This window comes from Panthera tigris, chromosome A2 (genome assembly GCF_018350195.1).
Source record: "Panthera tigris isolate Pti1 chromosome A2, P.tigris_Pti1_mat1.1, whole genome shotgun sequence".
Lineage (NCBI taxonomy): Eukaryota > Metazoa > Chordata > Mammalia > Carnivora > Felidae > Panthera > Panthera tigris.
In genome coordinates, this window is record NC_056661.1 from 153,452,900 (window position 1) to 153,467,235 (window position 14,336).

Below are 14,336 nucleotides of genomic sequence, written 5' to 3' on the forward strand. Positions count from 1 at the left end.
TGTCAGGGATTACCATGTGAGCTGCGTGGGCCACCAGTTTGGGCCTCGGGCTCAGAATGATTAACACTGGATACCTCATGTGCGCTGAGCAAGGACTTAGCAATAACGCGAAGCTCTACACTGGACACTGGGCCGGGAAGGTAGACAATGTTAAAGATACATATTCCTTATCCTCAAGGAGATCAATGGCCAGAAATAGACCGAATCATAGTAATATGACAGTGCTTTCAAGATGTTCCAAAAATGTGCCTCAAGAGATCCAGAGAAGAGAATACACCCACTTGTGGGGATCACCAAAACATTTGTGGAGGTGAGAGAACTTGAGCTGAGCATCTAAGGACAGAGAAGAAGGCAAGTCTGTTCCAGAAGAAGCATGAGTCAAGGTCTATAGGAAGAACAACAGAGGGTATACCTCAGTATGGGGTTCAGTTTGGATAAAGAAGAATCCAAGTGGAGAGGTGGCTGCAAAGAGATCAGGACCAGGGTGCCATGATTGCCAGACTGGGGATTTTCCACTTAATTCTGAGCAGGATGAAGTTCTCAAAGTTGTCTCTGAGATTGATTAGCTGGGAATCAATGTATAAGATAGATTGAAAGAGGTGACAGAGGCTTCTGCACAGCTAGGTGAAAGGGAGGGAAGGTCTGGCCCTGAACAAGGCCATGGGATGGGAATGGAAGGGAAGGTGGGGACCAGGAGGGGGCTCTTTGGAGGAGCCGCAGAAGCTGACGGCCACAGGGTGGAGAGGGAGTGTCGAAATGGGGCAGAGGGTGGTAGCTATATCATTTAGGGACAGATGATTTTCAATTCATTTAACAGTGAAGATGGGGAGAGGCTTTGGGGCATCACTTGGATTCATTTTATCTGTTTTCTGGGTTAGGAGAGACTGAAGTAGTAGCATGGAAGAGACTAGAAACTAGAGAGAAAGAGAGAAGGGAGGGAACTGATGGAGCAGAAGATGTAAGGGGAGCAGAGTGAAGAGACCTGACAAAGGGCTAGGATAATGTAGCTGGAAGTGAAGGGGAAAGGGAAGGAGAAAGTCAAGAGAACACTTTAGTGGAGAGGAAGGAAGGTGGCTTCTCACTCCTCAACGAGATAGGAAATGAGACTCTGATGGCTCCCCAATGGTGCATCTGCTGCAGAAGGTGACTCAGGCAGCCAACAGAGGAAGAATCAGATGACTGGTGAGTGTCACTGGGGCCCAGGTGAGGCTGGAGAGCACACACGTACAGCAACCCTCACTATGGCCCAGCCATCAGTGCTTGGCGCTCTAAGGTGGGGGGTGTGGAAAAAGCTTATGGCGGGGGTGGCTTCTAACTATGCTTAAGATGAATGTAATACAAATCCAAGAGTGAGGCATCTTGGACACTTGAAGGCACATCTTTGAAATGGTCAACCATGGGGTTTTCTGAGCTCTGCAAAGAAAGAAGAGAAGGTAGCCTGGGGCGACGGGCAGAACGAGGAGTCTAGGGCTCCCACTTCAGGTGGGAAGGAGAGAAAAAGGTGGTGGTCTCAAAAGGTTTTGAAAATAGCTGTAACTCTTCAGGCCAAATGTGATAAGATGCAGCGGTGTTCGTGTTTCATGTTGAGGACTTTCAAATCCGTGTCCAGACTCAGTTTGACTAAGTGCCCTGGCCATTGATTAGTGATGTCTGTCAAGGGCAAGGGAAAGGAGGGAAGGGTCATGATCCCAAGAAACGTGGTCAGAGAGATTTTGAGCCGAGAAGGTTAGAGGAGGAACATTCGCACCTGATTAGCAAGTCCAAAAGCTTAACCATCCTCGTGGGTGCCTGCAGCGTCCTGTAAATGGAGATACTGCATTTAAGGTCTAGAGAACTAGAAGGGTGGGATGTTTGGACGGTCAGTAACGTAGATGTTCAATTCCTTGGTAGCGATGGCAATTAAAAGTGTTGGGACGCTATCAGTCCAGCACTAAACTCATTACAGAAAGAGGGAGGGCTTCCTTGAAGTCAGTAGGTGGGCACAATGACCTTGAAGGCAGTAGGTGGACACAATGATGACAAGCAATATAATTAGAGAACCCAACAAATGGCAGGTGCTCAAGAATTACTTACGGAACGAAGGGAAGCATCTCTGGGGGGGCAGGGAGGCAGCATCCCCTTCTCCTGCCCCACGAGTCCGGGAGCTGACAAGGTCAGGAGTCGATGAGGTGGAAGTGGCACGGTCAGGACAAAGTCAGGTGGATGCCAGCGGGAACGTGTCTGGGAGGGTGTGGACAGAGCCAGAGGAGTTGAGTCCTGACGGGCTGCAGCAGGGGGCTGCTCCCAGGGCTCACTGTAAGTTCCAGATGACATGCACACCACTGTAGGCAAGAGCGTGTGGATAGCTCAGAGAAAGTCCTTATGGCTTTAATAAAACCACTCAGAGCACAGGTCCTCCTGGGGATGGCCCGGTCTCATCTCTTAAGTGAAGGAAGTTTCCTGAGAAAAGAGCAATGTGACAGAAATCAAACACGGAGCAGGGGTCTAATCTCAACTGTGCGAACCAAGTCTGTGCTTTCTGGAATAAATGCGGTTGGCCCCATTCACTCACTCACTCACTCACTCATTCATTCATTCATTCACTGTGCCTCAGGGTCCTCACTTTACAATGGGCCTAAATCTCTGTCCTACCTATTTCGTGGATTTGTTCTGACAATAAAAATGAAAGTGACTTCAAAACAATTCACACTGAAGTGCCTCCAAGTCATCCCATTGCAGTGAATTTTAGGTAACCATCCCTCACGCTTCAAAATACCGTGCAACGTGTTTGAAATAAATGGGTCATCCGGTAGGGCTTAGAATTAGCTTCGATCCAGAGACCTGGTCATATTTACGACAAGTGTTGACCCCGTACAGAAGTGAGGTATTATTCACAACCAACCTCCTCTGCTTTCTACCCTCGCCCGCGGGATAGCTGACACAGCCCCAGTGCCTCGTCTTGTCTAGTTCTTTTGGGAAGCAAATGCACTTGGAGGTTTTGTTAATAAAGCTGCATTCTCCTCAGAGCATGTGTGCTGTGCAGCCACAAGGAAGGGAGAACAGAAAACCTCTAACACAGTAAATTATCACTCTCGCTCAGACAGTGCTATGCCACTCTAGCCAAGTCACCCAACCTAGCTGTGCCTGGATTTCTCTAAAGCGTCCTGGAACAATTCTGGTGATAGACACATGCGGAGCTAGAAGGCACTCCCCCGCTGTGAGGGAGGAACACGGACACATCATCATTTGAACTTGAGTGGATCCAAGAATATCAGTGCTGGGGAAGGGGCGAAAGAGAAAAAATGCCTTGCTACAAACATAAAATAGGACACACGGCAAGAGCTGTGCAGTGGCAAGACAACAGGAAGCTTAGCTAAGGCCAGGAGATCTGCGGCCTGTCTCGGGTTGGCCAGATGAAGAATGCTCCATTTTTAAGCATAATATGGCATTAGGAGGATTTTTGTTTTAAGTTTTTAAATTTACCATGAGGGTGAAAGACAGAGACAGCGTGAGCAGGGGAGGGGCAGAGAGAGAGAGGGAGAGGGAGAATCCCAAGCAGGCTCCGTGCCATCAGCACAGAACCCGATGCAGGGCTCGATCCCACGAACCGTGAGATCATGACCTGAGCCAAAATCAAGAGTCAGATGTTTAACTGACCGAGCCACTCAGGTGCCCCAGCATTAGGAGGATTTTTAAACCACGGATTCTGCTGCAGGTCAAATGGGGACAAACGTGGTGAACTCTGGGCCTGGACCCACACTAGGGGGTTTGGTGCTGAGAACCCTAGGATTCGGCATTGACATAATTTGCTGTTGGTAATATCTTCTGAGTTAGGGCTAGTGATAGGGGAGGGCCAACCAAGAGATGGGACATACCTGGGTTGGAAAACTATCCTGGAAAGGAAAAGTCCAACAGCTGTGATTTCATAAATAAATAGAACTCCCGCCGAGCAAGGGGAGAGAGAGAAAAGAATTAAGAGAAAAGAATGGGACACAGCGAACAGGCTGCAGACCACATTTAAGAGGGGCATCATATAACAATGAGAGATACTGTAGAGACTGACCCAGAAGCTTATCCAGCTAATGGGGCTAAGTAGGCCCCAAATTTAGATAGGTCTTTAAAATGACCGCTGCCTTCCTTCCAAATATCAGGATTCCCTTTCTTCTCCATATTTCCCTAGGGCTTAGAGCAGACGGGAGCAGGAAGCCCTTCAAAAAGGAATGGACCAGTGCCCTGCGTCTCCTAGCCGGCACCACCCCGCATCATTGGCCTCCCCTCGGCCCCGCAGCCCGGCGAGCCCGGGAAGGGCACGGAACTGAAGTCAGGAAAGGAAGCTGCGGGAGGCCTGACTCACCCTGTCCTCGGCCACTCGGATCATGGGTGGGCAGGCCTGCACACGATGAATCACCGAGAGCTGTGAATGCGATTCAGAGCTCTGCCAAGGACACGGATGCTCTACTGGCACCCTGGCACCCTTCACAGTTTCTTTCTTTCCTTGTCTCGCTGCCAGGAGACAAGTGCTATAGGAACTGAGCGTTTGAGTTTTTTTAGCCTAAGACAGAAACTCTCTAACTCTTTCTATTCCTGTTTCCCTTCTCAGTTCCTGGAAATCACTAATTGGAAACCGGGACTGAGAGCCACCTCCTTGAAAACCCAGCTGAGGCAGCCTTCTGAGAAGCTACTGCAGGGAAGGGCAAGGGAGGGCAAGGCGTACCGCATGCAATTTCCCAAACGAATCACCTGGCTAAAAGTACCTAAGAAGTATATAAACTTAAGTTCTAGATTCTACCAGGAAAAGCCAGACCGGTACCTATAGTTCTGCATAACTGCCTAGCACTTGGGTTAATTGCCCAGTCTCTCAAGCTCCCCTACAGTGTATGATGACTTATGCCCATGCAAGCCACATAAAGAGTTAAAAGCTATATGGACTATATAAAACCCACCAAATGCTGCTGGACTTAGTTACCGAGAATTTAAATAAGAACGTGTCTTTGTAATATCCTCATACTACTCTGTATGAAATTACAAGAGGATCCACAGGGGAAAGTCAGCTGCCCTTCATCCTCTTACTGTCTGCGTCATAGACCCTCAGGGACAGGCGTTTGGAAGAGCAAAGCTCATGCTTCAGGAAGATGAGAATGTAGTACCTTCCATTAACACATATTTATTGAATATGAGACAGGCATTTTGGGGGTTATAGAGATAAAGGCAGCACCCTTGAGGAGATTAAATCCAGTAGGAGAGATAAGATATGTACACAAATCATTTTAAATAAGCACGAAGTGCTACAGGATATGAGGAAGGAGAGTTATCTGGTTTGATCAAAGTCAGGCAGGATCCATGAGCTGTGACTTGGAGAACAAGCACACTTCCCACAAGGGAAGATGCAGAGATGATACTCACGGTGCATAAAACAATCTCATTTGTCTACAAGGATGTGGGGAGATAGAAACGGAAAGCACACAGGTTCGGACACGCGGTGCCTTGAGCAACTATCCACTGGGTGTGGAAAACTCACTGAAGACCCTCACCAGGGTGAGAGTCCTGATCAGGTTAGTCTCTAGACACTCAGCCTGGCAGTTGCCTGATGGGGGGGACCAAAAGGGACAGAAACCAGGGGTAGAGAACTAGAGCTTTAGTTCCGATGGGAGTAATGAAGGCCTGATGGAAGGCAGCACTATGGGGACAGAAAAGGAAACAGGTGTGTACAGGGTTATGGAGGGGATCAAACGGAGCCCAAATTTCCCTGAATGGGAGGAGATGGGCGGAGAGAAGGACATCAAAATGACTTTGGAAAACTAGAAACCGTAAGACAGAAATGTGTTTTTCAACTAGCAAAAATGATTTTAAGGTGGAATGACAGAAGATGACAGTGGCATTCATAGGCGTATGGACACGAGGAGGAAGAAGAGAGCTGGGGGATGCTTCTCCTTTGTGAAGGTGAACAGGTCATGGAGATGCCCAGAACACAGTCAAAAATACTTAGGAGAGAGATAAGGATGGAGAGAGAGATACGGGAGTCACCCACACAGGGGTACCAGTGGGGACTGTGGGACACAGCAAAGCATTCTGTAGGGAGAACTAACCTAATGAAGACCTACATTTAAAGAACAGAAGAAACAGGGGCACGTGGGTAGCTCAGTCGGTTAAGTATCTGACTCGGTTTTGGCTTAGCTCATGATCTCATGATTTCGTGAGTTTGAGCCCCACATCAGGCTCTGTGCTGACAGTGCAGAGCCTGCTTGGGATTCTCCCTCTCCCTCTCTCTGCCCCTCTCTCGGATGCTGTCTCTGTCTCTCTCAAAATCAACTTTAAAAAATTCTTAAAAAAAGAACAGAAGAAACAGAAACAATGGGGGAAAGTAAAAAGAGTAAGTATTCACTGAGTCCTAACCAGATGCTTGCGCTGAGATGCACATACTGTTATCTGTGAAGTATTTTTCCCATTTTATGGATGAGAAAACAGAGTCTCAGGTTAATCCACCAAACAACCCAGATGCCCAGATCAAAAACATGAGAGTCATTCCCTTCAAGTCCATTTCCTTCACCTCTCACGGTCTAGTGCAACATATCTTGTTAATTCCACCTTTGAATCTTCCTTGACTCTATTCCCTTCTTCAAATTTTACTTTGGGCCTTCAATTCTTCCCTGCTTGGGCAGTAACCTCCTATCTCCAGATCTTCCCACTCATGATCTCACTCACCACCAATCCATCTCCTCTCCTACCACCATCCACTTCTCACCAAGCCTTCAGAAGCTTACAAGGCCCTTGGAAAGATGGCCCCGCTCATCCCTCTCTAGGATCACCTTGAGCCCCTCTGCAAGCACCCCACACTCAAGCCTCACAGACCTACCTGTGGCTCACAGAATCCAGCTACCATTCCATATCTGCACACATTCCCTCTCTCCCAAGACTATCTCCAATTGTTCAAGAGTAATTTAGGCAACATATCCTCAAGTTGATCTTTCCAAGGGCCTGTTTTCTGTACTTCTCATTGCCCTGGCCATACCCCCATCATAGCACTTATCGTACAACAATATTTTATCTATCTGTCTCACTGTTTTATTAATATATTAACAGCAGTTTGAGAGCAGAGATTTTCTTCTATACACTGGTGTCTAACACTCAACATTTCTTGGTAGAATTAATAAGACAATCAATTCAAACCCAAATCTGATTTTGAGGTCCACATTCCTTTCACCAGACCACAATTTCAGAGAGGAGACAGAGAAATAAGATAGCGTTGGATGAAATGGGGCACCTGGGTGGCTCAGTCGGTTAAGCATCCAACTTTGGCTCAGGTCATGATCTCATGGCTTATGAGTTTGAGCCCCACATCTGGCTCTGTGCTGACAGCTCAGAGCCTGGAGCCTGCTTCAGATTCTGTGTCTCCCTCTCTCTCTGCCTCTCCCCAACTCATGCTCTGTCTCTCTCTCTCTCTCAAAAATAAATAACCACTAAAATTAAAAAAAAAAAAAAAAAGAAAGATAGTGTAGGATCACAAAAAGGCAAGAGGTCATCTATGAAAAACCCACAGGGGTTCTTGGGTGTCTCAGTTGGTTACGTATCCAACTCTTGATTTCAGCTCAAGTCATGATCTCAGTTTGTGAGATTGAGCCCTGTGTGGGGCTCCATGCTCTAACCAGGGAAATTAGGTAAGGAAAAGAAATACCAGTCATCCATATTGGAAAGGAAGAAATAAAACTATTTCTATTCCCAGATGACGTGATCTTACATACAAAAAATATCCTAAGGAATTCAGAAAATAATTATTAGAACATAAAACAAGTTCAGCTAGGTTATAGGACACAAGACCAATATATAAAAACCAGCTATATCTCTATATACTAGCAATGAACAATATGAAGTACAATTAAGCAAATAATCCCATTTGCAATAGCATCAACAAGAAAAAACACTTAGGAATAAATGTAACAAAAGAAGTACAAGACTTGTACGCTGAAATCTATGGAACATCATTGAATGAAATTAAAGAAGGCCTAAAAATTGGAAAGATAGCCATATCAAAGACTAGAAGATTTAATACTGTTAAGATGGCAATATCCCCCAAATTGATATACAGCGTCAACATAATCCCCTTCCAAATCCAGCTGCCTGTTTTGTTTTGTGGTTTTGGGTTTTTTGTTTTTTTGTGTTTTGTTTGTTTTGTGTGTTTTGTTTTTTTTTTTTGCAGAAATTGACAAACTATAAAATTCATGTGGAAATACAAGGGACCCAGAATCACCAAACCAATTTTGACAAAGGAGAACAAAGTCAGAAGACCCACATTCCCTGTTTTCAAAACTTATTACAAAGCTTCAATAATCAAGACTGTTTGGTATTGACATAAGGACAGACATACAGATCATTCAGATGTTTTAGGTCAATGGAACAGAATTGAGAGTCCAGGAAAAAACCTGACATTAATCATCAGTGGGTCTTTTTTTTTTTTTAATTTTTTTTTTTAACGTTTATTTATTTTTGAGACAGAGAGAGACAGAGCATGAACAGGGGAGGGGCAGAGAGAGAGGGAGACACAGAATCTGAAACAGGCTCCAGGCTCTGAGCTGTCAGCACAGAGCCTGACGCGGGGCTCGACCTCACGGACTGCGAGATCATGACCTGAGCCGAAGTCGGCCACTTAACCGACTGAGCCACCCAGGCGCCCCATCATCAGTGGGTCTTTGACAAGGGTGTCAAGACAATTCAATGGGGAAAGAATAGTCTTTTCAGTAAACGAAGCTGGGACAACTGGATGTCCACATGCAAAAGAAGTAACTTGGACTCCTAGCTCATACCATATACAAAAATTGACTTCAAATGGATTATACACCTAAAAGTAAGAGCTAAAACAATAAAACTCTGAAAAGAAAACTTAGGACTAAATCTTCATGACCTTGGCTTAGGCAAAGATATCATACATATGACACCAAAATCAAAAGCAACAAAAGAAAAACTAAGGTGACTTCATCAAAATGAAAACAATTTGTGTTTCAAAGGACACCAGCAAGTGAAAAGATAATTCACAGATTACAAGAAAAAGATTTTCAGATCATATATCTGGTAAGGGACTCGTATGCAGAATATATAAAGAATTCCTACAACTCAACAATAAAAAGACAAATAACCTAATTTTTAAATGGGCAAAGGAAACATTTTTCCAGGAAGATATGCAAATGGCCAATAAACACATGAAAACTTACTCAACAGTGTTAGTTATTAGAGAACTGCCCATCAAAACCACAAGACGACACTACTTCAAATCTACGAAGATTACTAAATGTTTAAAAAGTTTGACAGAGGCGCCTGGGTGGTTCAGTTGGTTAACCATCAGACTCTTGATCTCGGCTCAGGTCATGGTCTCACGGTTCATGAGTTCCAGCCCCATGTCAGACTCCACACTGATAGATGGAGACTGCTTGGGATTCTCTCTCTCCCTCTCTCTGCACCTCCCCTACTTGTGCTCTCTCTCCCTATCTCAAAATAATACACTTTTTTAAATAATAAAAATTAAAAAAAATAAAGTTGCAATTTATAAAAATAAGTACATAAAAATTTTAAAAATCAAAAGTCAGACAATAACAAGTGTCAGGGAAGACGTAGAGAAACTGGAACTTTCACAGACTGCCGGTGGGATTATAAAACGGCATAGCCACTTCAGAAAATAGTTCGGCAGTTCTAAATGTTAAATATAGTCACTATGTGACCCGACAATTCCACACCTAGGAATACACCTGAGAGACCTGAAAACATACATCCACACAAAACTTGTATGCAAATCTCATAGCCTCATTTTTCACAAGAGCCAACACGGGTAGAGCCCAATGTCCATCAGCTGAAGAATAAACAAAATGCAGTGGATGTGCACAATCCAGTTTAAAAAATGCAGCGAAGAACTGACACGTGAAACAACAAAAATGAGTCTTTGTCTCAATTTTACCTGCAGGATTTTAATTTATGGAGGTTACAGAGTGATGACACAGAAAAGTTCATGCCATTGAAAGAAGATGTTTATTACTTACCATTCTTGAGCAGAGGGCGCCCCATATCACGCAAGACCACGTAGGGAAGCTCCAGTTTGGGTCTGGGGACAGGAGGAGTAGGAGAAAACAGGAGCCAGAGCTTTTATTGCGTTTTCTGCAGGAAAGGCAAGGCAGGACAGGGTAAATCATTTAGGACTGGCTTGTCTGAATAATTCTGCTAGGCTTTGGGAAATAGGGGCTGTCCCTAGCTATCTGGTACCTGGCTCTGGGGTGATTTAGGGCAAAGGAAATAATGGCTTGGTGTGTAAGTGGTTGATAAAGTAGATGGTTGGTTCAGGCTGTGGGTTCTGGACTGGTTCATTTGCATATGAAAAGTGTGCTCCCGGGTGAGCCCTTTGCTCTCTCTGGGAGAGGCAGCCTCTGCCCAGTCATAGAGACCACAAACATCAGAGCATCAAGAAGACAGAAAATAAAGGGTGCTTGGGTGGCTCAGTTGGTTAAGTGTCCAATTCTTGATTTGGGGTCAGGTCATGATCCCATGGTTTGTAGGATTGAGCTCCATATTGAACTTGACGCTGTGCGTGGAGCCTGCTTGAGAGTCAGTCTCTCTCTCTCTCTCTCTCTCTCTCTCTCTCTCTCTCTCTCTCTCTTTCTCTCTCTCTCTCTCACTCTCCTAAAAAAAAAAAAATCCTTAAGGCTGTGATCCTGGCTGGGGGGGTTGCAGGGTGCTGTTGGCACTGACAATGTGTGAAGATTATGGCACAGTCAGGGACTCATGGTCTAGGAAAAGAGCTACTTAATGATGAAGAGTCATGGTTGCTCAAAAATGTTCCAAGCAGCCTATCATACAAAGACCATGGGGAAGGCTATATGGTAGTAGGTTTTTACCGACTGGGTGGGGAAAACAAGCTGTATTAAATTGGGCTGCGCACAGGACATCCCAGGGAGCTCCAGGCAATTTAAGATTAAAAACTGAGTAACAAAATGGGGCTAGACATAAATACTTGGTAGTCAACTGTAGGTTTTAGAGAAATATGAAGAAGTAAGCTTCCTATAGGAAGTGAAAATGGAACATTTGCTAGGTTCTACCTTCCACTCGCCAGGCACTGCATTAGGGGATTTTTCTAAATGATTAGAAGGTAATTCTGACCTTCCAGAGTTCTGTAGACTGATAAAGACAAGGCTGAAAAACAGAATATGAACGAGAGCCTCCGGACCACAGAAGATGAAACAGTTTTGTCCAGAGAGCTTTCTTGAGATCGGGGATTAGGAGAAAGAGGTGAAATCCAATCGGAGAGAGAAGCGGAGCTCAAACAAAAGGAGACAGCCAATGGCTTCAAAAGTAAAGGACCGCACTGCCAGATTCAATCAGAAACCAATAGCTGGGGGAATAGTTCCGATACAAATTTAAGATTGGAAGCCCAAAAAGCTAAAAGAGAGAGAGATGGAAGTTGTCCTCAAATATACCAAGAGAATAAAAGACTTCGGAAGGAAGAAATGTTGCTTTGGAGGGAAGAAATAATCAAGAAAGGAGAACGAGTTTCCTAACAATTCCAGCTATCCAACAATGGAACGGCCTCACCAGGGAGGGCGCACTCTGCTGCTGGAAGAGAACATTCCCGAGTGCAGGTCCCTAACAGCTGTTTGGAGATAACAACTCGAAGCTGTCACACTGGGGAGGAGACAGAATGTGCTTTAGGTCTTACCTCAATAATTCAAAGCTGCCCAGGTCAGAGAGGGAACAGTTGTTGGGAAGAAGAGGGAGAGAGAAGTTTGCATGGGGAGTCCGTCCATTTGGATTTGGATTTGGACTCACTACTCATGATAGAAGGGATGGTTGTGGCAGGGTGTGGAGTGCATGGTTGGGAATCTCAACTGACAGGCCTGCAGAGTTTAAAGACTGGAAACAAGAGGTGGAGGGAAGCTATTCAAAGGCACAGGGATTTACAGTGAAGCTAAGGCATCACTTCCTCTGGGAGACAGAACAGTCCAAGGAGAGAAACTCCAGAGAATCTCCACCTTTCTGTCAAACAGGCTGGGTGGCCATCAGCAGGGGTAGGAGGCTGTGGGCAGGGGTAGGTGGTAGAACAGGAACTCAAAATAACTAGCCGGGAGGGTTTCAAAACACATAAAAAGTAATAATGAAATAAAAATCATATGGCACCTTCTGGGGCTGAAAATTATAGTCGGCAGGGTCTCTGGGACTTTGTCTCCCCCTGCTGAGTCCAGAGGAACGAGCGGCCTGAGATGGGGAAAAGAACGTGACCGTGAACGGCTGGCTTCTTTTGGTGTGGGCAGAGGGAGGAAAACATAAATGTTGATATGAAAATCTCCTTGTAGATCAGAACCACCACAGTCCCGTAGCACTAAATGAGCTGGTAAGACGTGACATGGCTGTGCGAGAGCCAAATGGGAGACGGATGTGGGAAGGGGGACCGCTCTGGGTCATTCCTACGTGCCACCCTTGTGAGTCTTTTCTCGACAAGATTCTTGGGGCGCCTGGGTGTCTCAGCCGGTTGAGCGTGTGACTTCATCTCAGCTCATGATCTTGTGGTCTTTGAGTTCGAGCCCTGTGTTGGGCTCTGTGCTGAGAGCTGCCTGGAGCCTGCTTCAGATTCTGTGTCTCCTCCTCTATCTGCCCCTCCCCTGCTCATGCTCGCTCTCACTCTCTCTCAAAAATAAACAACATTGGGGCGCCTGGGTGGCTCAGTCGGTTAAGCGTCCGACTTCAACTCAGGTCACGATCTCACGTTCCGTGAGTTCGAGTCCTGCGTCGGGCTCTGGGCTGATGGCTCAGAGCCTGGAGCCTGCTTCCGGTTCTGTGTCTCCCTCTCTCTCTGCCCCTCCCCCGTTCATGCTCTGTCTCTCTCTGTCTCAAAATAAATAAACGTTAAAAAAAATTTTTTTAAATAAAATAAAATAAAATAAAATAAAATAAAATAAAATAAAATAAAATAAAATAAACGTTAAAAAAATAAACAAACATTAAAAAAAATTTTTTTTTAAGATTCTTAACTAACCCATCCCTTTATCCAGAGGCTGTTTCAGTAGCCTAAGTGATTGCAGGGGTGAGAGGTGTAAGGGTGGGGTGGGGTAGCTTGGGCCTTGTTTTAACTTAATTAGGAACCTTTCTTTCCGTCTTGACACGCGCTTACTTCTCAAAAGTTCTGCTAAACGACAAATCTGGGTGACAATGCCACACTTACGTTCCCTCCAAGAACTTGTTTATAGAATCACCTTTTACATGGGGGCGCCTGGGTGGCTCAGCCCGACCCTTGATTTCAGCTCAGGTCATGATCTCAGGGTCGTGGGTTTGAGCCCCGCACCGGGCTCTACACTGACAGCGCGGAGCCTGCTGGAGATGCCCTTCCTGTCTCTCTCTCCAAAAAAAAAAAAAAAAAAAAAATCATCTTTTTCATGAACACAACTGGTGGTGCAATGATGAAACCTATTTCACGACTACAGGGGCCTCTGGGGCAGGGTCTCTGCAGACTCTTCTTTAGTGATGGCTGCTTCACGCCCGCCCCAGCCCCACCCTCCTGGCCCCTGTTATTTTATAACCCCATTAACATATTCGTCCCCTGAAACAAAGGCAACTCATGTATGCTATTCATTAGGTGGTAATTTTAATGGAAACCAACTGCATTACTGTTGGGTTTCTGAAACTTTTCTATGGTGAGGCTAGGACAATGAACGAAACGCTAAATAAATAAGAGACTGCACATACACACACACACACACACACAGAAACTCGGACTACGGTCGCCTGATGTCCCTCTTTAGAGCGTGATGATAACTATTAAACAAGGTGAAGGCCTTTGAAGTCCTTAGATGAAAGGTTTCACGTAAATACGATTATCCCGTTAAAAGCCACAACATTCTGGTCAAACGGGGCAGCCTGTTTGTCAGCACCTCACTGTGATAGAGGGGATTCAAAACAGTTTCAAATGATTTTGCTACCTCTTGAATTTCTGGAGGGGCAAAAAAGACAAAAGAAAAAAAGTTACTTCTTTAATAGGAGGGCAATAGCAGGCACTAGAAAGCGGACTACTGGCATGTTAGGGGCCAGCGCCTTGTTCTAGGTTAATTAAGCATTCATTAGAAAGAAAGGTAAGAAGCAGGGATCTTGGTCAGGAGGCAAGAGGCAGACCTGGCTAAGGTTGAGTGTGTGCAACCCGTGCACCCAGCCCGGGAAGAGGGAAGAAATTACAGTGCAAGAGTCTGTCAGGGTGCAGAATCCGCCTGAGCCTCAGAGAAAAGGGCTGAGGAAAAGAGGGAAGAGGTGTTCTTTAGGAAGGGAAACGTGGGGCAGAAGGCACCTGCAGAGGGAAGCCGTGGGCTGGAGCATGGATGGCAGCCTGAGGGGTCTGGGTG

At 45.6% G+C, this 14,336-nt stretch overlaps 1 protein-coding gene across 1 annotated transcript in view; it reads right to left on the reverse strand.

Moving 5' to 3' along the window:
- Window positions 1–9,916: 9,916 nt before the first annotated feature.
- The window catches only part of SLC37A3 (solute carrier family 37 member 3), a 53,279-nt gene continuing 48,859 nt past the window's right edge, over window positions 9,917–14,336 (reverse strand). The window contains exon 15 of the mRNA XM_042973601.1: window positions 9,917–10,116. Within this exon, the coding sequence (XP_042829535.1) occupies window positions 10,105–10,116 (12 nt within the window). The 3' untranslated portion in view covers window positions 9,917–10,104. The remainder of the gene's footprint in view (window positions 10,117–14,336) is intronic.